The sequence below is a fragment of the Cricetulus griseus genome, chromosome 2, assembly GCF_003668045.3.
Source record: "Cricetulus griseus strain 17A/GY chromosome 2, alternate assembly CriGri-PICRH-1.0, whole genome shotgun sequence".
NCBI lineage: Eukaryota > Metazoa > Chordata > Mammalia > Rodentia > Cricetidae > Cricetulus > Cricetulus griseus.
Genome location: NC_048595.1, coordinates 149,960,359 through 149,987,976, shown reverse-complemented (window position 1 = coordinate 149,987,976; position 27,618 = coordinate 149,960,359). Strand labels below are relative to the sequence as shown.

The following is a 27,618-nucleotide window of genomic DNA, read 5'->3' as shown; positions in this document are numbered from 1 at the left end:
AGGCTTACTAGCCAGCTCATCTAGCTGAATAAGAAAGCTCTAGGTTCAGTGAGAGACTTTAGTCTCAAAAAGAAAGAAAAGAAGGAAGGAAGGAAGGAAGGAAGGAAGGAAGGAAGGAAGGAAGGTATATCAAACATAATATGAAGGTGAAAACAGACCAACACAAAAATAGATATTTCTAAAATATATAATGTCTCAATCAAAACAGTATTTTAAGAAGTCAGGTGGTGGCCCACACCTTTAATCCCAGTACTTGGGAGGCAGAGGCAGGCAGATCTCTGTGAGTTGGAGACCAGCCTGGTCCAAAGCCACAGAGAAACCCTGTCTTGAGCTCCCCCCACCCCCCACTCCCTGCCAAAAAAAAAAGTCAGGAAAAGCATCTACCAAATCATAAACCATAAAACATTCCTTTTAAACACTGAATTATCCCAAGATGAAGACAGAAGATTTCACTGAGGAACTGATCTGACAGCATAATGCATGCAGACATAGTTGAATATTCTTTAATTTAGCTTTGTTAAGTCTCTAAAAATATTTGAGAACCAAAAATGTTGTTCTTTTAGCATCTTGGGAGACGACCTTAGGAATAAGATACATTCAAATATGTTTTGGGGAAAAAAAAAGTTCAAAATAATTTAACTTTTCCAAATGTTACCAAGTAACTTAAAAAAATGTATCTTTCAATGGCCTCATTTAAAGATCCTTTAAAGCTCTGAAGGCTCAGTATTGCACCTTTCTTTTAAGACAGTCAAATTCAGACAGGAAAGATGGCTCAGTGGTTAAGAGTATCTGTTTTCTTGCAGATCTAAAGTCAAATCCCAACACCACATAGAAAGTTGGGCTTCATTGTGCATACCTATAACTTCAGCATTTGGGGGTGAAGACAGGTGGATCCTAGAAGCAGGCTGACCAGTCAACCTAGCTAAAAATGTAAGGTTTCTGGTTCAGGGACAGGGTGTCTCAAGGAGATACGCTGAATGTCATAGATGAAGATACCTGATATTCTGCTATGGCCTTCACATGGGTATAAACACCAACACTTGAATACATTCAAAACACAAATGCATACACATACCACATGCAGAGAGAGAGTGCATACCAAATTATTACATAACACATATAAAGTAGTAAACCTATTGTTTTTTTTTTCAACTAGTACAAATTTCCTGAACACATTTTGCACTCTTAATTCTTAACCAATACCTAGTACTTCAGAGACACATTAGCTGAATGAACAAATAAAATGAAGCACATCATGACACACATTATTTTGTTGGGAGCCAAATCTCAGGGCTTGGCATGACATCCTAAACCATTCTTGGCCGGCCACATAGTTGTATATTAACCTTTACATAGCAGCATCTTAGAACCTCAGCTCAAGAAAAGAAACAACTTGACCCAGTCCTCCACCCACAGGCAACCCTTCCTGGACCTCTTACTCATGAACTCTTTACCCTGCCAAACCTTTTTGTGGCTTCCTAATATCCTGCCTATACTAACACCTGGTGCACAAACAACCCATTCTGCCCCTCCCCATATCCTGCTCTGCTGACTATATAAGCTAGCCTGAGAAAAGTAAAGTTTGCCACTTGATCAGAATCCTGTCTTATGGTCGTTCTTTCTGCATCTCTTGTCCCCTATCCCTGACTCTCTTGCCCCAAGCTGACGCCCTGCAGGTTGGGACATTATTTCACAGTATGGGAAGCTTTCATGTGTTGCTAATGTAACATGAAAAATATCAGTAAACTTAAGTTTTAATGTCTAAATGTAGAACATACCTCAATTTGCATCTTCAGATGTGTCTTGAAGTTTGACAACAAAGTAAGAAATATGGAAAGAGAAAGCTCAAAAACCTCTGGAACAGATGAGACTCCGTTTTTTGAGAGTGCAACACACAGATACTGCTTAATAGCATTAATAAACATCTCATTTGTTCTGAAAACAGGTCCTGCATTCTGCAGAATGGACAGAAGTAACTGCAATGAAAGAATCTTGGACCGTAACTCATGAGACCTGAGAGGTGAAAAACAAAAAGCACAGTATATGAACAAGGTCATCATTTGGTAATAACAGATTGACCCAAAGACACTCTGCACATCACAAATTCGTAAGTTCAGCCACTAGCATAAAGTGCTTCTCTGGTGCCAAATAATTTCATGTTTTATTTTTAAATTTCTTTTTTTTTTGAGATTATAATCACAATATTTCTCATCAATCACAATGTTTCTCATTTCCATTTCCTCACTCCAAACCTCCATATACCCCCCCTTGCCCTCTTTAAGAACCATGGATATATATATATATATATATATATATATATATATATGTAAATATATATGAATATATATGCACATATCAATGGGTAAAAATTACAAATATTTAAACATACACCTACTCTTCCCTTAGAAAAGATAAAAATAACTTGCAGATTTACGCCTCATTCCTTTCTTTCAAAACTATACTCATTTTTTTTCTAAAGCAAGTACTAAGGTCACAACTATAATTCTTATAGATGACCATTAATGTAGTGAAGATATCTGCTATGCTTAGTATGAAGTGACTCTAATATAATGCTTTTCTAGTTATGTTAGTCAGAATTCCTAAACATCAAAAAATGTTTTTGTTGCATTAGATTATAGCATTATTTCAACCATACCTTCCTAGTATTTGGAATTCTTGTTACTCTTCTAAACTAAAAAGACCTTTAGAACTTTTTAAAGTATCTCTTAATATGTAAACTCTTATTCTAAACACATCTGTAATGTAAATTTGTAAAAAAAACTGGCTGAATTTTTATTATTTTTCTAATCAAGGTTATGTGTTATGCTTCTGCTTTCTATCTAACATTTTAATTATTTTCACATACATACTTTTTTCTCCCACTGAAAACTATCCCTCAGGTCCAAAAGACCAAAGATATTCTCTGAGGCAGTCTTTCAAAGGCAGAGCATTAAATGTTATAGATATTATTTTTAAAAACCTATTCCTAATACTGTAATTAGTTACATTCACATAGTATATGAAACCTTTGCTCAATTTCTTCCTTAAAATGTTTATAGATGTGTCAGTAATTCACAGATCAAAACAAGGAATACTTAATTTTATATCAATAGTTCATCACAAAACTACTACTTTCTTTGAAATAAAGCTGGAGCCAATAGTAATCAGAACTTTATATTTTTGTTTCCAAGATAACTATTATTCTATTCTAGTAACTATTACTAATACGAAAGTATTAGTACCCCCAAATACTTGTTTAAAATTGCAAACAATGAGAGGTAAGACTGGAAGAAACTACTGGAGAGTCCTCATGTAGGGTATTCTGAGGCCTACATACAATTACTTCCATGCCACCTCAGGTCGTCCTTTTGCTCAATGCCTATATTAGCTCCATCCTGCTGGGTGCCATTTTCTAATGAGTTTTGTTATACATATGCTTTAACTTCCTATTCTTAGCATCAAACAAAATGCCTTTTAGACATTTAGGTAACTACTAACAAAGGAAGTAAGGACCAAATGATTGTCTTATTTAATAAATGATAAACATCTTCTGAGACATGTTTCTCACTATATAGTCCAGGCTGGCCTTGAACACATGGCAATCCTACCTCAGCCTCCACAAGATGGAATGACAATATCATTATGCTAGGCTAAATTATACCAAACTGGAAACTTTATGACTGCAATTTTTTGAGATAGTTTCAAATTACAATTTGAAGCTGGACAATACTCCATAGGTCATTGCTTAGCAGAGCAAGAAAATAAAAGGATGAAAAGACAAAATTATATAACCTCAGTAGTTCTAGCATATTATCAATTCACATTTTTTACATCTGACTTGTGAAAACTAATCATCTGGGGGAAAAGCACAGCAAAAATAATATTCAGCAATAAATCTAATTCCTTTCTGTGAGTATGTGTACATGTGGAGACCAAAGGACCACTTGGAATGCTCTGGCAAGATCCACACATCTCTTAAAATTTTGAGACACTGTCTCTCACTGGTCTGGAACTTGCCAAGCAGGCCAAGCTGGTTAGCCAGTGAGCCCCAGGGATGCATCTAGACCTGCAACCCCACACTGGGCTTATAAGTACATGCCACCGCCCCTATATGGCTAGCTTTTTGGTTTTTTAAGACAAGGTTTCTCTGTGTATCTCTGGCTGTCCTGGACTGAATTCAAATTCAAAGAGATCCATCTGCATCTGACTCCTAAGTGATGGGATTATAGATGTGCACCACCACTGCTCAACATCCTGAACTTTTTAGAAACAGGATCAAACTCAGGTCCTCAGGCTGGCAGGGCAAGTACTTTACCAACAGAACTTTCACTCCAGACCTAATATTTCAAAAAAACAAAACAAAAACAAACAAACAAACAAACAAAAAACACCTTAAAAAAAAGATTTACTTATTTGTGTGTGTAATGTGCGTGCAAGTGCCTGTATAGTTTTATGTGCATCACGTGAATGCAGGTGTCCTCAAAAGCCAGAAGAGGGCATCATATTCCCTCAACTAGAGTACAATTGGCTGTGAACTGCCTGGATCTTCTCTAAGATGTTAACACACTCCAAATTGTTAAGTTTTCTTCTTAAAGTAGTTCCTCATGAATTCAGAAGGAAATGCCAAAGTTGTCAAATTTTTAATGAGAAAAGTGATTTTCCATAATATGGAAACATGTTTTTAAAAAAATCCTTATTTAGTATATAATTAATATCTTTAGTTATACTTAAGAATCAAGAACTTGTTTTTCTGATTCTTGAGATTTGGGCCTAAAAATATTTTAAAATTTTGCTTCTGAATCTTAAACAAGTTTCTCCTTAAAGCAAAACAATGTGACAAAATAAAACTATAGAATATAATGTATTTTGCAGAACCTTATGTTTTAAAAGCTTTTTCCTATGTATATGAGTGTGTTTTTATATATGAGGAATGTTTGTGTACGCACAAACATTTATGTATGCAGGTGGACAAATTATGTCTGTGAAGAAAGGTCAGAGGACAACCTTAGATGCTGCTGGTGCTCATCTTCCACCTTGTTTGCTACAAGCACTCTTTACTGTTTGTGGCTGTGTGTAGCAGGCTAGCTAGCCTGCAAACTTTTGAGGATTTACATGGGTTCTAGGATCCGAATACCGGTCTTCAGAGTCGTGCAACAAGGGTTTTACTCACTCAGCAATTTCCCAACTCTCAAGTTTTTAGCAACTCTCTAGATCCAGCTGCATTAGAAACTCAAAACACTCCAAAGATTTTTTTTAATTGAAGCATCTTTTTCTTCAAGTCATTCCTTCTCCAAACATCCTTTTTCTAGAAAGTCTCCTAAAAATGTCAAGTGCAATATATCCTGCTACAATAATAATAATGATGATGATGATGATGATGATAATAATAATAATAATAATAATAATAATAATAAATAGGCCATCCTATTAACTCCAAACAGAAATAAGTTTCACTAGAATCATATAAATACATAAGGACATTATGATCCACAAAATATGTCACTTTCCTAGGTACTGAAGTTTGCTTTTAATTACTATGATAAAATACTGATCAAAAGCAACTTGGGGAGGAAAGAGTTTATTTGGCTTACATTTCCATGTCCCAGTTCATCATCAAGGGAATCAATCCAGAGCACAAACTCAAGGCAACAACCTAGATGCAGGAACTGATGCAGAGGCTATGTTGCTTACAGGCCTCTTCCTCGTGGCTTGCTCATCCTACTTTATTATAGAACCCTGGAACCACCCACAGCAGTCTGGGCCTTCCCACATCTACCATCAATCAAGAAAATGTCCCAGAGTCTTGCCCACAGGCTAGTCTAAAGGTGGTCAACAGAGACTCCAGTAGGGGAAGCTGCAGCCACGCCTACTTAGGAGCTGGCTACAGGTGTGCCTGACCATGCTTGTGAGGGCGTGGTCAGGGTGATGTAGTGTGACTGCGTTTGCTCTTTCACTTTCTCTTTTGGGCTCGAGTACAGACTGCTGCTACGCCGGCTGGCTAGGTAGCTCTGTAAGTAAGGCTTTTCCCTATTAAATACCCTTATATTTCTACCTGACTCCGTATTGGTAATTTCCCACTATAGACTCCCTCTTCCTAGAAGGCTCCAGCTTGAGTCAAACAAACCCAACCAAAAACGTACTATATTTGATGGGAATAGATAATTAACTTTATCAAAGTATTTAGTACAAGTGGAGACAGAAATCATCTTAAGGTAATTCATCAGACCTTAATAGTTCCAAAGCTCTTCAGAACATAGAAATATGAAATCATTGACTTATTCACTCAATAACATATATTGACACCTACTTGTGTACCAGTTATATACATTATATATATATATTGCTGCCCATCCTTTCTCAAATAATGTAAAATATATATTTCAATAGTTTGGGAACCTACTATTTTTGATATGTAGTTTTTAAAGTAAAATATCCCCGCCAGAAAAAAAATTTTAAGATTCCACAGGACATGAAGAACAAATTAAAACCCAAACACTACATTATAAGCTTAACAACTTAAGCACAATGGTGAATGACTTACTTTGGATCTGGTGGTCCATCTGACAGTGGTTTCATTGACAGCTTGCATAATGACCTGAATACTAGAAAGGCATCCTTTTGTAAAATGTGGGAAAACTTAGCACCAGGTGAAGGTCCTGAAGAATTTCCAGATTCCTAAAGAATTGAATATATCATGAAATTAAGACATATCCCAGTGTAAGTCGTTTTAATCTTCTAGCACATTATTCAGTTGACTCTGATGTGGCACTCTCCCCAACTGGTATGAGAAGAACCTGAAGTGGAATCTGTCACAGTGCTGTGTAATATGCTATTCTCATACTCAACACTAAATAAATACCTTCAAAAATATATTCTTTAAAATTTTCCTTCTTTGGCTTGGTGGTAGTGGTGCATGACTTTAAATCCCAGCACTTGGGAGGCAGAGGCAGGCAGATCTCTGTGAGTTCAAGGCCAGTCTGGTCTACAGAGCGAGTTCTAGGACAGCCAGGGCTGCACAGAGAAATCCTGTATCAAAAAGCAAACAGACAAAAACCTAAAATTCCTTCTTTGACATCAAGCATACTCCTAAAATGTAGCTGGCTCAGACTTTTTAATTGACTCTAGGAGACATAAGACAGTGGAGTAATCTTTAAAGTCATTTACTGATGAAGGTCACCCCAACCAAGAAAATCTCTAGAATCCCTTGTCTTCAAACACAAAGACCAGAAACACATAAAAGAGAGAAGCATGAGGAAGGCCTGTCACTCCCATTCATGCTGACCTCTTCATAGCTTTGAACGGAGACTCAGATAAAATGCCCTACATTCCTAAGTTTTTCCTTGTCCTATGATTCTGTAATTTCCCCATGAATATGTGAAAAGAATGTTCCTCTTAAATGTAACTTCAGTGGCAGGGGAGGGGTTGTAAACATAGATGAAACACAACTTAGAGTTGGAATGTAGCTATCAATACATCTTAAGAGAACAAACTGCTCTAAGTTATAGCAATGAGAAAGAAAGAAAGAAATCCATTCAAACCCCAGCCTTTTATTTCCACAAGCAGAAATCCACCAAAAGCATCAGCTGGGAAGATTTGCTCAAGATACGGGCAGACCATCCATTTTTTTCTCTCCACTTTACCCCATATATACCTGAGTATCATTGGAAGAGACAGACAATCTGTCATCAGGTAACGATGGTGTGTATGCAACAGAAATTGGTGTTCCCGGGATTCCATTTGCTTGAATGTTTTCACTGTCACTACCATCCTCTATAGTTCCAATGTTTCCATCTGTACGTGCACTTAGAGCAGTCCCTTCTCCCATATCTAAAATGGTAAGAAAAGACACTCAAGCACAGCTGACTAAACCAGAGTGTACTTAAAAAACAAAGAGTAACTAAAATGAAACAGTGGCCAGAAAAACAAAGTGAAATACATATTGGCACTGTTTTAAAAGGTAGCACATTTACTACGGCGCAAACATGCACTTGGCATGATTCACAACATGGTCTATAAGTTACACTGGCATAAATATACTTAATGAAAGAAGGGTATTCTAGATATACATACGCAGAAGCCTAGTTTTAAATTTACACTAACTAAACTGGGCTCTGATGAATGCTATACTGTGAGAAGTTTTGCTGAACTTCAATTATTATCCATTTCTTCTCAAACAAATACTCAATTCTTTTTGGTAAAGGCCAAAGGACTATAACTAAAGAGATCAAATACATGTCAGTATAGTATATGAAGAATGTGCTAAAATTAGGTCCCAGACTTAAAAAAAAAGGAAGAAAAGAGTACAGATGCAAATTTTGGGACAAGTGTAAAATTCTTAACTGTATTAGATATTCTTAAAAAGGTGGCAATTTTCCTAAGTGTGACAACAATATTGAGGTTGCATAGGTTAATGTCCTTATTTGAGAAAATATATATGGGCATTATATAGGAGTGAAATGTCATAATGCACACAACCAATTTTCTAATGGTTCAACAAAGACCTGTATATGCATGAAGTATGTGTAAAGACATAAAGAAAAAGCAACGAAAGTATAAATTAGTGAATCCAGATAAAGGTGCTCATCATCCTGTTCTCTGAAATTTTCTGTAGATTTGAGATTTTTCTAAGTAAAACATTGCAGAACAATAAAAGGACTTTTACTTCCTAGTCTACACCTGTATTAGGTACTGACAATGTTTTCTGGTAAAACATCAGACAGTACACATCTTAGGGCTTGTAAGTCAGTCACTATTGTAACTATGGGAGGCAATACAAAAGAACATGGCTGTGTTACAGTAATATTTTATTTATAAAACCAGGTAGGGCTGGAGATGTACACTGGTCTAGAATACTCCAGGACCTAATTCTATCCCCAGCACTCTCCAAACAAACAAAAGTTGGCAGATAGCTTATAATTTGCCAACCCCTACCTATAATGCACTATTTTAAAAGAACATATGGTCACAGAATATTTTTTTTCTATAACTATAAGGTTTTAAACTTAATTAATATTCCTAACACCACAGTGTCTTTTTTTTTTTTTTTTTTTTTTTTTTTTTTTTTTTTTTTTTAGTCCCTACATTTTCCTACCGGATAACCTTAGGACTTCAACTACCAGTTTAAATAGACTGACACCTGCTGTGAGTTAGATCTACTAGTACTCTGTGTTCAGGGCTTAGCCTCCAGCTTATGATGCTCCTGTACTTTGTGTCATGCTCACCTCTTGCTCTCTTTCCCTTACAAGGTGAGCTGCTCTGTCCACCACATTTTCCCCAGCATGATGTTGTGTCTCACCATGGCCCAGAAGGAAACAATAGAGCCAAGCAAACATACCTGAAAACCCTGCACAGCGAACCAAAATAATTCTTTCCTCCTCTTAAATTACTTCTTCCAGATATTTTTTTAAAGATTTATTTATTTATTTATTTATTTTGTATGCAACATTCTGCCTCCATATATGCCTGCATGCCAGAAGAGGGTACCATATCTCATTACAGATGGTTGTGAGCCACCATGTGGTTGCTGGGAATTGAACTCAGGACTTCCTGGAGGTACTGCAATACCAGGTCGATGCGTGGAGTGGACGGAGCAAGCTCCTATTCCAACTCCTAGCTCCAAAAATCCATTTAATATATTGTCCTTGGATAGAGGACGTATCAGATATTAAACTGATAAGAACAGATACTACACATGATCTTAGATATTTGTTATTGTGACAAAAGGTCTAAGACAAAAAATGAGTACTAAGAAGTGACAGTTGTTGTTTTGCCTTCAGAGCTCCAGGTGTAATTATTTAGGAGTGTTTTGCTTTCACAAACTGTTTTATATCTAAGGTCTGGAGCACTGGTTCTCAACCTTCCTACTGCTGTGACCCTTTAATACAGTATCTCATGTTGTGGTAACCCCAACCATAAAATTATTCTGTTGCTACTTCATAACTATAATTTTGTTACTGCTATGAATCATAATATAAATATCTGTGATTGCCAATAGTCTTTAGATGGCCCCTTTGAGAGGGTCATTCGTCCCCCAATAGGGTCACTACCCACAGGTTGAGAATTACTGGTCTAGAGTGTTGCAAGCAGGCTATACACCCTAATTCTTGTGTGTGTGTGTGGGGGGGGGGGAGTCAAAAAACCAGAATTCTGATAAAAAAAGTAGCCAGTGAAGACTGAATTTGTGCAGTATCAAGAACTGGCCTAGAAGCCAGTCATGCTACATTGTGTAAAAAACAAAACAAAACAAAACCCAAAAACCAAAAAACACTTGCCTACATTTTGTCTGTGTCCTGCAACTTTGTAGGATGTAAAATTTACCGGGAGGAAGGAACCTGGTGGAACAAACTTCAAGGCAGCTCAGCAGTCAAGCTGCAGCATAGGGATTACTGGCTGCCTTTGGTCAGGTTGCAGTTAGAACTGAGAGAAAAAAAATGACATAAGGGTTTGAAAACTTGCAGTTTGGCCAGAAAATGAGCACAGGCAAAGCCACATAGGGCAGTGGCTAGCCCTGGATGCCTAATGTGCAGCCATAGGATTTACTGTCTGTCCTGATGGGCTGCAGCTTTTCTTGCTCACAGTCCTTCCTTTGGGATGGGGAAGTTATATAGCTTGCTGTTTCGATTTTAAAGATTTGCTTTGGTGAAGATGTAACTAATGCTGTAACTGTTACTACGTTGGGGATTCATTGAATTAGATTAAATGCATTCTACATCATGAGATATCCATGGACCTTTGGGGGCATGAGCAGAATGCTGTATCTGAATATGAGATGTCCCTTACAGGCTCATGTGTTGAGGCATGGTCCTGAGCTTGTGGTACTATTTTTGGAGATGCATTAGTCACTGAGGACTGGCTGGAGGAAGCAGTCACTGGGAGATGCGTCCCTCACTCTTCCCCCTCGTTTCCTATATGCCAGGAGATAAGCCGCTTTGCTCTACTACATGCTTCCTCCACAAGTGTCTGAGTCCAAGAGCAATAGAACTGAGGGACCCTATACTTAAATCTCTCAAAGTGTGAACCAAACAAAAAAAAAAAAAACCCTTTTCTTCCTTGAAGTTACTTTCTCAAATACCTACCACAGAGACATAAAGTTTACTAACACAATGTACCAATAGCACATGCTCTCTGTCTAGGACAAAGTGCTAATTTCTATTGTGTCTACACTTGACTATACAGATAAATAACCTGAAGGTCAAATTCAGTATACCAAATGAAAGTATTAGTGCTTTTCCCCAAGTAATTTCTATACTACCACTTAATTCTGCCAAGAGTATGTCACTCAACATCTATGTATTGAGCTTTAAAACTGGGAGGCTACTGATGAAGAAGAGTAATAGGTCTATGACTAATCCTAGAAATGTATATTTCAAAGTGTTGTTTTTTGTTGTTTTAGGAGTATTGTTGTTTTAGGAGTATTTCTATCCAGAGCTGGGTCACTAAGTCCAAACATTTGTACAGTTTACACTATGGTGAACCAAGCTTTCTTTGGGGAGCCTGGAATTTTAGTACATGCTAGGTAAAAAACCTGGTCCTGAAATCTCAAATACATATTAAACATTTTGTTAATGTCCACAATTCGATACTGGAAGAACTAAGAATATCCTGATGGCTTCACAGGAGGAGGACTCCTGAAAATAGACACCAGGTTTCCTCTAGACTTAACTTCCTTCATATAGCTCATGTACCTTTTCCTCCCCCGCCCCCTCCAGACAGGGCTTTTCTATGTAGCTTTGTAGCTCAGGCTGGCCACCTTGAACTCACAGAGATCCACCTGCCTCTGCCTCCTGAGTGCTAGGATTAAAGGCATGCGACACCATAGCTCGGCATTACCTTTTCCTTTAATGGTATTACTCTGTACCTTTAAGCTTTAATAAAACTTAATAAATGAGGACAACTCTTATGTTGAAGTCTTTTTGAGTCTTCTCGGTGTATCCAGTATACTATGAAGTAACACTAGAACCTGTAACATACACACTTTGTCTTACTTAACTACTTAATTGGTTACAAAGTCTGTTACTTTACTTACCGTTCCTGCTTTCTCTCATTTCTACTCTTACTATACTTCGACCAGACTCCTGTGAAACAAGTCTGTTACTGCCTTCCTTTTTTCAGATGTTGTTTCTTTTCTTTTTTTTTAAATAATTTATTTAAATTTATTTTATATGCATTGTTGTAAAGGTGTCAGATGCCCTAGAACTGGAGTTACAGACAGTTGTGAGCTTCCATGTAGGAGCTGGGAATTGAACCCAGGTCTTCTGAAAGAGCAGCCAGTACTTTTAACCACTGAGCTATCTCTCCAGCACCCAGACTTGGTTTCTTAAAGTAGAGATCTTATCAAAATTCTCAGTTCTAAAATCTCCAATTCAGACTCATTTTGTCGTAGAATGAAATCCAAAATCCTAACCCTGGAATTTAAAACCCTGTTAAACTGCTTCTGTGATTTTTTTTTTCTTCTATTTTATAACATCACATCTATTGTACCAAATCACCACTCTTTAATCATCTCCTCCAGGACATCAAATGCCATTCTTCCATACCTGCAATGATGCATGTCATCCCTGTGTTACCCAATATAGGAAGCCCGACTAGCTCATTTTCAGTAGAAATTATTAATTTTCTCTTGAATTTTAACTGTTCATTGGTAATGGAACATAACCCTTTCTTTCTTATCTACAGACATTTCACAAGCTATGGAGTTAATGTCTGTAGTCCCTTACAGACATACAACTGTGCACACAACCTAAGAATGTGCTAGACAAAATGATGAATGCAAAAGATACAAGGAGATCACATGAAGGGCTTTAGTAAGGAAGGAAATATATTCTGAGAGTGCCTTAATGGTTAAGTCAATATAGCTAAATTAGATAAATTCAAATCTATCCTATGCATCTAATACTATTTCCCAGATTGTATAACAGGTCCTATGCTTACCCTGTGCATGTCATCATGAATTGAAGTTTCAATGGATTGACCTCAAATCTGACCCGCACTATAATAATAATATGAAAAATAAGAGTGAAATGCCTAACAAACTTGACCATATAGTTTTTATAGTGTAATTTCTAGGTAAAGCACTGATCCTATGTCAACTCCAGCCTAGCATTTAGCTATTTTAGAAAACTGTGATTTTTCACTCAAATGTGGCAGTGAATACCTATTATCTCAACATTCAGAAGACTGGATACACAGCTACAACGCCAACATTTGAAAGGCTGAAGCAGGAAGATCATGAATTTAAAGCTAGCCTGGCTTTAAAACCAAAACACTGTCTCAATACAAAAACAAAATAAAACACATTTTTTCTCCAAAAGATATAAATCAATGAAAATCAAAACAGGTATTTTAATAAAGGTTAGCATTTTTGATGTAATGGAAAAATACACCCTTGCTCTTTTGTTACCTAGAACAACAACAAAACCCAGAAATGGAATCAATCAACTTTCAGTGTGGTAGGGAGGAGGGGTTTTATGACAGATTCCAACAGAAGCTAGGGATAACGTCCTCTTCTATGTCAAAAATGTTTAAATGTAGTAGTTTCCTTTTATCTGTAGCACCACCTTTCAGCTAATTACTCAATTACAACTGCAAACTAAAAATATTAACAAGAAAACTGCAGAAATAAGCAATTCATAAGTTTTAAACTGTATGTTAATTAGCAACTTGAAATTGTTTGCAAACCCACTACAACCTACATGGGATAAAATAATATCTTTGAACGAGTATCCATAGTGTGTATGCAATCCAACCATTCAATGCTGCCTCAGTTATCAGATCCACTGCTTTGAATAAGCCTTCTTTCAGTCAGCAGTAACCTCAAAAAGTTCAAATATGCTAAGGAAAAGCTAAAGAAGTGGCAAAAGTACTTTAAGTGAAAAATGTAAAATGTCTAGACTAGAAAACGTCTTATACTGAAATTATTATAGTAACATGAATATTCTTAAACAGTGAAGAAAGATGTTTTTACCAGTTTGCTGATGTACTTACAACACCGATGTTCTGACCACAGAGCATGGGCAGGGCAAAAAACCTGTGCAGCTGTGCACAGGAAAAAGGTAGATACAGGGTTTGATGCTATCTGGTGGCTGAAGGCATCCACTAGAAATCTTAGAGGGCATCCTGTACGGATGGGGAAGGGGGCATACTATGTTTGGCAGACATATATATAACATACAAACACTAATTTAAAAATTGATAATTTCACCCATTTGGTTTTTCATTTAAGGTTTTCCATGGTCAGATAAAACTCTTTAAAAAATAATAAACTATTTCAAGTACCTCCAACAATGATGTTCACCATTTCTTCTACAATGCTCTGGACAATATCATGTGGCTTTTCCTCACAGTCTCCATCATACAATATATCATTTTTAGATAAAGCTTTGAAAGAGAAAAATTCAAGACAATATTATTTTAACTTTCTAAGAAACTTACCAAATATGTATAATGAAAAACATTTTTGGAAAAAATTAAAATGAATGTAAAAAATTTGGAACAATATAATCTTAGATTTTCGGAATTCATAATCTTAAGCATTTTTCAAATTCAAACCCATTTTTACCAAGGTTCTATTTGATAACCTATTATTCTACTATTCAACTTAATAAGTGTTCATAGATTATTCCTATATAGGACCAAACTTCTAACAGTATTCTGAATGAAGCACTTTTAGTGTCTTGTGCACATTAACATGTACTTGGTACATACATGTCTGTACTAAGCCTTATCCAACATCAAAGTAATGGTCTTAATTTGATAAAAATATTAACATTGCATTTTACTTCAGAAAAATACCTAAAGAGACAGAGATTGAGCCACTTGGAGCACCACTAATGTTTTGCTCATTGTTTCTTCACAAAAGAATCTACATTTCCAATGTAAAAGCATACATGCTTTAAAAGAATTATTTTTCAATTTAATAAAAATGAAAACAGGTTGCAGAACTTCTGAGCAGCTAAAGAAAACTTGATGGAATCTTAAAACTTGTATAGATGACTTCAGACAAAAACATGATCACACCTGGAGCTTTTGAAATGCTGAAAGTACCTCAAGGTGGTTCAATTAGCACTTTAGGATGCTCCAGGCACCTGGCAAACACCTCCCTACAACAAATGGCAGGGGACTTTATATCTGTTGGCTACAGTTATTCTCCACTGCTTCCCATGCAGACTATTATAAAGGATTATGACTTGACAATACTGTTTTCTCAAAACCTACTATCTGCCATATTCTACAAAACAGGTGTCACAATGAGAAACCTGTTAAATAAGTATGTACAATCAATCATTTACATCATATACCAGAAAAAAATAGCCATCAGAATCCTCCTCTGTGGTAGATACTTTTTCTACCATTTCTAAGCTTTCATTTGTATGGTGCAGTTTGCTAAAACAGCTTACAGGCCTTTAATCCCAGCATTTGGGAGGCAGAGGCAGGTGGATCTCTGTGAGTTGGAGGCCAGCCTGGTCTATAGAGTGACTTCCAGGACACCCAGGGCTACACAGAGAAACCCTGTCTCAAAAAATAAAACAAGCAAAAAAAGAGAAAATTGTAACTTCAATGTGAGTAAATATACAAAGCCATTATCTAAAAACATCTACAAAACAGTACATTAAAATTTTCATGTAAACTGACAGAAATATATTAGTGATTAATATTTATAACACAAGAACTGCCTAGAGAAGTTAACTATTAATAAAGTTGTGCTCTAGAACATGTACTCTGCACTGAAGGTTTATTTATTACCAGTTGTTAGAACAATGCCTTCATGGTTAAAACAATACTACTTTACTGATAATCCTGCATTCTATAAGACATCTACAGTGGTGCCTCACACACAGTACGTGTTCCTCTGTCACAGCCCATGTTATTCCTGTTGGAAATTTTTCCATTTTTTCTAGCTAGTTGTTTTATCTACTGCAACTCAACTAAAACACCATTGCCTTCTCTATGAAGGTATGTTCTTAATTCTCCTCAGCCTAACCACCTAGGCATGCCTCTTCTAGGAAACCAATTATACACTACCTGTTCATGCTCATCTGTCCAGCTAGGTGGCTGAAAGCAGCAAACACTAAAAGCAATAGCTATATCTATCATCTTAACCCCAAATTCTAGCACTCAGAACATAAAACAGAATATTCAACATGTTTGCTGAATGCATAAATGAGTAAACAAATAAAATCCCACCTGTGTCAGAGATCAGCCCTTTGAATCTACTCTTTCAAACATGCAGTGAAAAGTAGGAGCACTTTTGGCAAAAGTAGTTTAGGCAAAGCATATGGATTAATTGGTTGGTAGCATACCTAGTGTGAATGGTCGGTTTGCCTAAGGTAACCTTTCCAAATACAGTTTCAAAAGAAAGACTGGGGAGATAGCTGTCAGTAAAGGGCTTGTCGTGGAAGCATGAGGACCTGAGTTTCATACTCAGAGTGCATAAAAAAGGTTGATGTCAGCACCACAGAGGCAGGAAGATCTCCATGTGTTCAAGGTCAGTGTGGTCTATATCGCACATTCCAGGTCAGCCAGGGCTACACAGTAAAACTGCCTCAAAATAAACCGCTAGCCAGGTGTCAAAGGCAAATGCTACTCTTGCCTTAACCAGAGAAGACCCTCTTTGCAGGAACACATGACTATACTAGGTGCTGAGAATAAATGGAGGTTAAGTGCTGAACCATAAACGACAATTATACCACCTCCTGTAAGGATCAAAACCAGGTATGGGAACAGAACAGTGTAAGAGCTAGAACATAGAAAGAGCTATAGAATGAGTCGTCTAGCCATGATAGCTATTCCAATCATGGACTCAAAGCAACTGTACTTGCCTACACACAACCAGCCAACAGGATGGGGGAGGGACTAACTTGGGAGTCAGTGCCATCAGCTGAGTACTCTCCAGTGAGCCTGCTGGACTCCAGTGGAGGGTCGGTCACACTGGGTCACAAAACAAAACAAAAACATGGGTATAGAAAAGGGATGTCTATAAGGAAGAGAGGTTAGAGCAATCAGAATTACACGTATACATGTAAACTGGGTATGGTGATGTATACTTATAAAACCAGTTCTGGGGAAGGGAAAACAGGCAGATCCTTGGGGTGGCTGGTCAGCCAGCCTAGCCTAACTGGTGAGTCCCCAAGCCAGTCAGAGCCCTTATTTAAAAAATAAAATAAATAAAATGGGTAGCACCCAAAGAATGCTTTAGGTTGGTTGCCTTTTTGCCTCCCAACAGGTATGTACACATATACATCTATTATGCCACTACTGAGCTCTAGAAAATGTGGTTTTAAAAAAAATCTACAGCTGCAGTCTTTCCTCAAAGCAAAGAACCAATTCTAGATTAAGTCTAACTAAGCCCTATCCACAACACACAGCAACCCAATTTTTGTCATTTTTTCAAATCAGGCTAGGGAGAAACAAAGAGAACAACTCAAATTCCCTGCCAGGCTGAAAGAATAGAGAAAATAATTCCATGTGTTTATTTTTATATAAAAATTAGTCTTTATGACAATTTAACTTCTCTCACACAGAAATTGGACTAGGACTAGGTGGGTCAAGTACTTGCTATGTAAATGTGAAGACCTAAGTTCAAATCCTTAGACTGCACAAAATGTTGCTTGTCTGTAATCTCAGTTCCCTTACAGTCAGATGGGAGGGAGGTGGAGACAGGGAACTCCTTGAAGTTCCCCCGTACAGCTAGTCTGTCCTAAGTAATCTGGAAAGACTGATATGCAAAATTGTTTTCTGCCTCCCACACATGCCCTGTAGCACACTTGCATTCACACACAGATTAAAACAAAGAAAAATTTTTTGAGATGTCCTCAACCTTGCTGACTACTTACTAGACAAGATACAAAAATACTTTTAAATGAATTTTTTGTATGTTACTTGGTTATCAAAAATTGTTTTTATATTTAATTTTGTTACTTTTTTTTCTGAAACAGGTTCTTGCTGTGCAGTCCAGGCCAGCCTCAAAGTCATGATCTTCCCACCTCAGTCTCCTAAACCCTGGGATTACAAGCATGAACTCCCTAAACCAATGACCGCGTTGAATTTTCAACCGTATTCTAAAAGCCCTCACTAAGTAGATCTTTAGCTATAAAACTAATGTGGAAAAAATTAAAGTACCTATGTAATTTTGAAACAAATATTTATGATTCTTTTTAGAAAGGTAACTTTAAAAGAAGTCTATAATAAATCACATTGCTTGTGAGATGCTAATGAATGTGCAGTATCATTAAGAGGTATTTTGCAGGTGGAGGTGAATTAGCTTTACCACTGATAGGAAAGATCACAATTATCACAAAGTATCTGATAATCATGAAGTCATTCTTTCCACATTTCACAAAAAAACGCATCCCACCTACTGCCCTTCACATGCAAGCATCCCACAGCCCCCATCTCAAGATTACTTTCAGCTGCAGTTGCCTGATCAGCTTCTGTCTGTTCATTTTCAGCACTGGAAATATCAGATCCATTTTCAGGCTCTGTGTCATCTTGGAGACTTTTATCCATATCATGTATATGGGGATCAAGATCTCCTTCATGTTCTTGGGATAGATGATCAGCAGTCTGAGGCGGCAAATATCTAAGATGAGGTGATTCAGGCTCACGATGGCTTACTGGAGACTGTAACAGATGATGGTGTTGACGGTGCCTTTCTTTTTCCATTTGTTTGGCTTCCTGTAACTGGAAAGAACAAAATAATTTCTAGTGTTAGTAAAATAAGTAACTTGAAATTCACCTAACTATAAATCCTTTATATAAAGTATCTTTTTTTCTCTGGGCCTGGAAATTATGTCCCATCAGAACCACCATAAAAATATACTAAAAGAAACAATATTGCTCGGTAGAAGTCTGAAAATTGATGCATCAGAACAGAGAGGAAGTTTTCACTGACACAGCTCTTTGATTTGGTGTTAATTTTTACTATTTTATCTCTATGTGTGTGTGTCCACATGAGAGAATGCCACATGTGTGCTAGGCTAGTACTCATGGAGGCCAGAAGAGGGCATTCGACTATGAGTCATCTGATTTGAGTGCTAACTCAACTGGGGTGCTCTGGAACCGAAGCAAGTGCTCTTAGCTACTGAGCCATCTCTCCAAACCTTGTATTTCCTGTCTGATGCTGAGAAATGTACTATCTAAATAAAAAGAAAACAATTTTAATGCCGCCAAGTTGTAACTAGGTTGTTGCCAATAATATATTTACTTAAAACCAGACAAAAATCCCACAAATAAGAACAAAGTTCAACAGACACATACTTTTTCACATTCATTCATTCTCTCTCTCCCTCTCTTGCTTATTCTCTTTTTGTCTAGGTACCTGGAAATAAAGTCTAGAAAGATATACAAGAAGCATCTATATGGGGTGAATGGAGATTAGGAAATGATCAAACGGGAAACAAAGGGTGGGAACTTTTTAGTACACATCCTTTCTCAACATGTTCTGGCATCATCATATCAAACACCTTTTAATTTAAACAGTGTGTTACAACTATATTTGTAAGCAAAATTGTCATAAGGGTTTATATCATTTTGCCCAGTCATCTAGAAAGCATAGAAATAATTGTGTCAATCAACTTGCATTTTACTTTAGCAGATCTGTCACTGTTGTGTATGTAATACCACCTTGTAAACTGGCTCACTTAACAAGATGCTAAAAATATCAGCAAGCAGGATCCCAGGATTTCACTTTTTAGAACTTTATTGCTCCTCACACATCTCTTTCAGTCTAATGAGCTGATATGAAGGATTATCACAGGATTAATTTCCACAAGGATAAATATTTTACAGTATCAAATAATAATATTTCATAATCTTCAGCAATATTTCAAATTATATAAAATTTTACAAATTTATAAATAAAATTAAGTGATTCTAATGTCTAAAAAAGTAAAAGAACCTTATAATTAATAGGTCAAAACTATTATTTCACAAATAAAGGCACAACTAGATGCAGGATTAGAATGAAAACTCTGCAATCAATACTTCAGCATATGCAGCTTACCAGTATCAGAGGGATCTGAGAATATCACCTTTCAGCTCAGTGCAGCTGTGCCACCAATGTAATAATAATAATAATAATAATAATAATAATAATAATAATAATAATAATGATGCAGTGCTGCTTTCAGCTCTAACGGGAAAGCTTTTTGCAATGAGCAGTGGTTAACATAGACTCAGAACTCACCCAGGAGCTGAGAGCAAGAGACTGGTGAATGCCCAGCCCTAAATGAAACAACTATGCCAACCTCTCCCTCCTAGGTCTCAGGGAAGTGGAAGCAGAAAGATGCAAGAGTCAGAGGATGGAGAAGAGTGCTATGAAATGCATCTTTTAGATGCTCTCATGAACTCATAACAGCTGCAGTTACCTGCAAAACATACAAGACGAAACCAGCCAGCATTCTAGCATGGGTGAAGGAGGAGCTCCAGAGCTCTGAACCGAGCTGAGGAACTATTGGTCACAAATGGCTTCGAGGAAAGAGAGAATACATTTTCTTCAGGGATGTGGTCACTGGTAGGTTGCCCATGCTCCAGTGGATGTCCCCATACCCATGCGACTGTTGGCAACACTAACTGTACTCAATACTTTTTTCTAAAGAAGGGGGAGGTAGAGGAGAAGAACCAGGCAGTAGCATCATGAGAGGGGAATGTGTTAAGTGGGGGAAGGAATGGGAGTGTGGATACAACCAAGATCCATTCATTGTATACATGCATGAAATTAAAGAACAAAACAGCTATACCAAAATGAAATAAAAGCCAGATTTCCTGCTGTTTAGAGAAAGCAGTTATAAGTAATTCAAGGGAGAAGGCTAAAATGAACTCTATGATGTTGAACTGGAATCAGAAATGTCAGTATAAACATATAGCTCTAAATACACACAGATAAAAAGGTCACATATGGGTGTACAGATGGGTGGCGGAGGGACTAGAATATAGGTATATTTTCTAGCTGTTATTTTCTCAGAGAGCCAGAGGCAGGAACTTTAAGACAATGAATACTAGTTAACTTGGTTATGTAGGGGAAATGCTGACCACGCACACTTGGGAGCTGGCACAGGTGATGCTGACCATGCACACTTGGGCAGAGTGACTTAGCAAGGCTTTGATTATCAGAAACACATGCATGTGGCTCCTTTTGCCCTCTCCCGCCTGGCTATACAGGACTGGCTCCATCGCATGAGTACTTCCTAATAAACTATTTGTTATAGTCATAGTTCTGACTCCTTTGCAATCCACTTTAATTGTGTTCCACTTTACCCCCAAGCGGGCATGGTCAGTATTTCCCCTATATGATTTATGTTTCAGATTTTGGTTTCTAAATAAATGTCCTTGCCCAACTAAAAGTGCCAAACTCCTTATTGAAATGGTTGATTTCAAAGCTTAAAAAGGCAAAATTAAAAAGGAGTACAGTAAGAGCAAGTGACTGTGTGTTCAACATAGACATCCATATCCTATCCATCCTGGGATGCTGGGAGCATCATAGAAATGGAGCAAAAAGAGCCATTAAGATGGCAAGGGGTGCTGTAAAATGTCTTCTGAATAACATGAATGATATGGCTGTTACACAAATGAACTCACAACAGCTGTAGTTAGCTACACAAGACCAAGTCAGTTACAAATTTCGGAATGGAATGCATAAGGACTTCTGAGGCATTACTCTTAGTTGAGGAGCTACTGAGAGTTGGTGGCTACTGGGAGAGCAAGAGTCCCATTTCTTCAGGAATGTGGACCAGTCAGTCTCCACACCCCAGGGTACAAGCATGAGAACTGACAACACTAATTGAACTCAGTGTGTTAAATAATTATAAAAGGACATAGAGTTGGGAGGAAGATTTGATGTGGAAGGGGTCCTGAGAGGATTTGTTAAAGGGGGAAGAGGTAGGTGTTATCATGACATACTGTATATTTATGGAAAGTTTCAAAGAGTGTGGAATGTTCCTTTACACTGTGTGAATATATGTCGCTGTGACTGTTTTAACAGAGAAGCGGACTGGCCAATAGCTAGGCAGGATAAGGTGGGAGGACCAGACTAAGAATGCTGGAAGAAGAAGGGCGGAGTCTAAGGAAAGGCCATGAGATGCAGAGCCAGCAGGATGGAAAGTACATGAGGTAAATGAGCCTTGGGGCAGGACACAGATTAATAGAAATAGGTTAACTTAGCTATAAGAGCTAGCTAAAAATGAGCATAAGCTATGGGCCAAGCTTTTATAATAAATAAAAGTCTCTTTGTGGTTATTTGGGAGGGCACAGAGAAACTATGCCTACAAAAGGGTATTTTTTTTAAGGAGCATAAAACACCTGAAGATTTCAGGAAAGTATGGAGGTATTCAAAACTGAATAGGATCTTGTCAAGTGGGCAAAAGGACATCAAGCTGAGATAACATGGGCAATAAAACGATAATATCAGTTTACAATACATAAGGTAGAATAAAGAACCAGGAGTAGTTTTCAACTGAGTAACTAAATAAATGGGTAAATTGAAAAAGTTAGTTAGTAAACAGAAAAAGAAGGAAACAGAAAAATACCACCAAAGAAACAACAGAGTAAGAATTATTCCCAATGAGATCTACTATTGAAAGATACTAAAATGGGATATAAGGGGAAAATAACATACTTGCATAGTCTTAAAATACCTTCCAAGATATCTATTAAATACAAAAGAAAGATCAATAACTTCACACTGGAGGAACCTGACAGATATACTACTTGTTTTAATGTTTTACTTTTATGTATTTGAGTGATTTGCCTGTGTACAATATGCCTGTGCAACACAAGCAAGGAGGCCAGGAGAAGGTCTAGGATCCCCTGGAATTAAGAGTAGTAAATGAAAGCAGGGTAGTGGTGGCGCACACCTTTAATCCCAACACTCGGGAGGCAGAGGCAGACAGATCTCTGTGAGTTTGAGACCAGCCTAGTTCCAGGACAGATGCCAAAGCTATACAGAGAAACCTTGTCTCAAAAACAAAAATCAAAACAAAACAAAAAGTGGTAAATGGGTGTGAATCAACATGTGGGAGCTAGGACTCAAACCCAGTCCTCTGCAAGAGCAGCTCTTAACACCTGAACTGTAACCAAGTGATCAAAGTTAGTATCACTGGCCAAAAAAGGAACCAGAATTAGCTTCTTAACATAATGCATGAAAAAGGATACATTTCTATTTAGGGGGAAAAAAAGTATAACCTTATTGTAATCATGAGAAAACAGGAAACAAAGCAAGATCATGAAAAAGAAGGCAAGGCTGAGGCACTGTAACAGAATGGAAAAGACAAAAACCTAACAAGTGAATACAATGCAGGAATCCTACCTAGGTCAGCTGCTGAAACAGAACCAGATATTGCTGGTGGGACTGATGAAATCCAAGTAGGGCTCTGGACTAGTTAGTTCTGCTTTTGACAGGTATACTATGCTTACACTGGCAGTAAGGGAAACAGAGTCAGACTGGAGGTGGCACAGTGCTTGGCGTGATAGCACGAGAAATAGCGTAACAGCCAGGTCAGTGGCAGTGCCATGTATCTATAATTCTAGTTCTGGGAGGGGTGAAGACACACAGATCTTGAAGCTACCCCTATCTCCAAAAAAAAAAAAAAAAAAAAAAAAAAAGGCCTCATGATGTCACATACTGGGGGAGCAGATCAGCACATACCATACATACATATACACAAAATTTAAAAATAAAAAGCAGAAAGTCAAGGGTGGAGGTAAACTATCTCTCAATTATTTCTGCAGTCTTTAATTATGAAGACCTATGCAATAAGATGCAAAACAAAACAAATAAAAACCCAAGTTAAGTCTGTAGTTCTTAATCTCTTTTCAATCAACCTGAAGTAGTTTTAAGGATAAGGACTATCACAAAGGGATAAGCCCTTTAATATATGAAAGAAATAAAATATACTTCATCAATATAAAATATACTTTCATTTTAAGACTTAATGAATAATTTTATACCTGAACAGGTCAAATGAGGTAGTTTTATATCTACTATATACTTTGTTATGATTAAGTTTGGTAAAAATATCAATATACAAACACTTCCATGAGGTACTCAATCTTACACATTGTTTGTGAAATTAAAAGTCCATCTGTCTGAAGTCAAACAAGTCAGTAAAACTAAGACTAAAACACACACAGGAATTCTGTACACAAAAGACATGGTGTACAGAAACTCAAATTTCACTACAACTACTCTAAACACCTGTGGTGTTCTTTCAATACTTACCGCTTGGTTTTCCATGCGTGCAAAGATAACATTTAGCATCTGAGTAAGAGTAGCTTTGGCTGTTGTCTGATTGATGAGATTTTTGCTGGCTAGATAGATATTGTAGCATGTTCTCACAGCTTGCAAGACAGTTCCTTCATGGATTTCTATGTGCTGGGATGTCACTGCAGTAAGTAAAGCCTTTGAGAGAAAATAAACAAAAAGCAATTTTCTGCATCCAGAGTTTAAGCATAAAAATATCTACTTTCATTTCAGAATTAAAACTTTCAAAAATAATTACTACTTTAGGTAGTACTGTGTATATATTTCTACCTACTTGGAATATGTTACTATGAAAACAGGCTTTCACCACTCTGAAAGCAGTTTCCCCATAGGCCTCTGAATTCCAGAACATCTTTAAATTTCATCAGATATAGTACTTTTATTAAAATGCAGAGTATTTACATTTCATCACAACTGAGCATAGATATGCCTCATGCAATATTGTATCAATATATAAACATATTTCCACTATCATAGTTGTAATATTAACAACTATAACATAACTAGTTTTCTCCAAAAGAATTCAACATTCAGGTTCATTAAAGCACAAACTTGGATTTTTTTTTTTTTTTGAGCAAATTCAATAGGTGGATGGGCACAAGAGAATACTAAAAGCTGGTAGAAAAACAGTACACTTAAGTGATACATGTACTGAGAAGAAGGACGATGTGGGATCTAACAATACAGAAAAGATTACTAAGGTCACAACCATATGAATCATTTTAAAACTTAAAAGATGGAATATGTATAAGCAGGGCAGGCACAAAAAAACTTGTGAAGACCCCAGGTAATCCTAACTGGGAGGGCCAAAAGAAGAGATACAGAATGTAGTTTTCTTCTAGTGAACTCTTAGCATAAAACAGCAAATCTCATATGGATTCTAAACATTATCTCAACGATCTCTATCACAGCCAGAATGCACAAAAAACAACAAAAACACCCAAAAACACCTTTCCTAACATTTCCAAGGCAAAAAGCTTCTGTAAAAGTATATATAATAAATAACACACTCACTTTATATAACTAATTACCTTTATGATCTGCAACTGAACTCCTTCATCTGTCTGAGGACCCTGGAAGCAGCCACATATTGTTTCAATAATCCTATCAATTAATTTTTTGCCTGGTGTTGTACTATCTGGAGCATTGCCAGTCAGGTGTCCATAAGCAATAAGTTTCTGAAACAGACATAATAAAGAAGCTAGTCAATAAATACAATGACTATGAATTAAAATACATGTGAATGTATATACATTACATTCTTAAACAAAAACATCAAAGTATAATCAAAGTCAAAGACTATACCTTTTTCTCTGTATAATGTACTGACTAAAATTAGAAAACTATTTGCGGCTGGAATAATCACAAACACATACTGATAACAACAAAACTACTAGGCAATAGTTCCAGAAAGTCATGTGTAAAGAACATGTCTGTGATATGTTAGAACTGCTCGATGCTGTCTATGTAAACAAGGTTTTCCTGGTAGTTTTCGGGGATAGGGGTTGGGGAGTGAGGGGGCACAACTAACTTAATATTTTGAAATGACATCAAACTTCTTTCTAACTTATATTATCAATTTTCATGAAATCTAGTTTCCAAATACTGGCTACAAAAACCTCAGAATTATGATCCATTCACTATTACCATCTTAACTGAGAAGGAAGGAATTCGATGTTAATAATGCTAGTTTTCCAGCAAAAGCAAGGTCAGAAATCAGATGAATTTATCTTTAACCTATCTTAAGAACAAATCATCTTTTCTTGGCTACTAAGTTAATAGTTGAGAATGTACAATCTCCAAACAGTGACAATACCTGAAAACAAACACTAACACTCTAAATCTTGAAGTTTGTCTCACAGAACATCTAAAACACTGTGTATTTGTAATATGAGAATAAAGGGGGGAGCACTGGTGAATATTTCTGACATTAATCAATGCCACAGGTGAGGAAAATAGTAAGAAGGCAAACAGTGTCACATCAAAATGCTGCACTCTGTAAATCAACAGGGCTTTAGTGAAATCATTTCCAAATGATGACTTAAGTAAGGTGGTGCATGCCCTTGGGCCTAGCTACTTTAGGAGGGTCAGACAGAATGACTGCTTGAAACTAGAGTTCAAAACCACACAAGGAACATACTAAATGCCCATCTCAACATGTATCACTGATAGAAAGAGAGCAAATCAACACTTTTATTAACAACCTTAAATTTTGTTTGCTAATAAGTTTTATTATTACTAACCAGAAACATCTTTTTGAAGCTACTGTCTATCTGGAATATAAATGACTATTTTGTTTCTTACCTCAGAAAGAGTATTCCAGGCTTTTATGGACATGTCTAAATCACCAACTGTGAGTAGTATTAGAAATACATTGAAAATAGACAGCCATAGATACCATTTTATACACACCTGCAAACAGTCTAGAGATGTACTAACTATTCGAGGACATTTGGACTGGCATGCCAACTCAAAAGGTAAGAAGTACTTGTCTGCTTCAATAAAATTTGTCTTTGACTTCACTGGTGGAAGGGTACTTGATCCAGTTTTTGCTTCTCCGTGAGGAGGACTAAATAAAAAAGGAGAGTTTAATTAGAATACCACATTAACGATGACAGATTCATTAAGAAAAAAATCAGTTATAGAAGGGACTTTAGGAACCACTTTTATGTAGGGCCAAGGCCTCTGTGGCACAGAGTGTACAGCAGTCAGCACAGCTGCCAAACACAAAACGGGATTTCTATCTTCCCAAAGGTCCCAAGGTCCACTAAATAAACATCTCAAAGGACCTGACACATGGAACGTTAAGCAGCCATGGACTTTCCAAGTGCCTTCATGCCGCAGTGGACTTCTGAATAACTCCATTCTGTTCTTAAAGAAGCTAACATGGTCAAAGAAACCTAGTAATTTTTCTAAATATGCAATAAACCCTTCAAGAAAAGAAGTTAAAATATAGCTCAGGGTATTTCAGAAATGTCTAATTTATATGAAGTTGTTTCTTAAGAACTATTTTTGATTTTATTACAAAGATTATATAAAGAAAATCTGTAATGCTAAAAATATAGATGATTATATTACTATTTTGGCCAAGACTGACAAGTATACAAATTAATTTTATAAAAGAAATTATACAAACCTTTGTTTCTCAGTTTCAACTTTTATTTCCTCTGGTGAGGGCAAAAAGAAAGAAAAGCAAACATTAGCAAAAGAGAGCAGAAAGTTCACTAGGTAATTTGATTACAGTCTTCAGAAGCTCATTTGGAACATTAAAAACAAAAAAGCAAAAAATGTAAATTTAAAAAAAATCAAAAATATTCACCTAAATATAAAAATAACAGACCATGGAGAATGTACATCAGCAACCA

At 36.8% G+C, this 27,618-nt stretch overlaps 1 protein-coding gene and 1 pseudogene across 1 annotated transcript in view; both read right to left on the bottom strand.

Annotated features, from left to right (window-relative positions):
* Arfgef1 (ADP ribosylation factor guanine nucleotide exchange factor 1) overlaps positions 1-27,618 on the bottom strand; it is a 99,991-nt gene that overhangs the window by 54,989 nt on the left and 17,384 nt on the right. The window contains 9 exon segments of the mRNA XM_027398848.2: positions 1,779-2,013; positions 6,542-6,675; positions 7,652-7,827; positions 14,275-14,376; positions 18,402-18,678; positions 24,212-24,391; positions 25,285-25,431; positions 26,666-26,822; positions 27,390-27,420. Coding sequence (XP_027254649.1) covers positions 1,779-2,013; positions 6,542-6,675; positions 7,652-7,827; positions 14,275-14,376; positions 18,402-18,678; positions 24,212-24,391; positions 25,285-25,431; positions 26,666-26,822; positions 27,390-27,420 — 1,439 coding nt within the window.
* Positions 9,528-9,738, bottom strand: LOC113833800 (annotated as a pseudogene).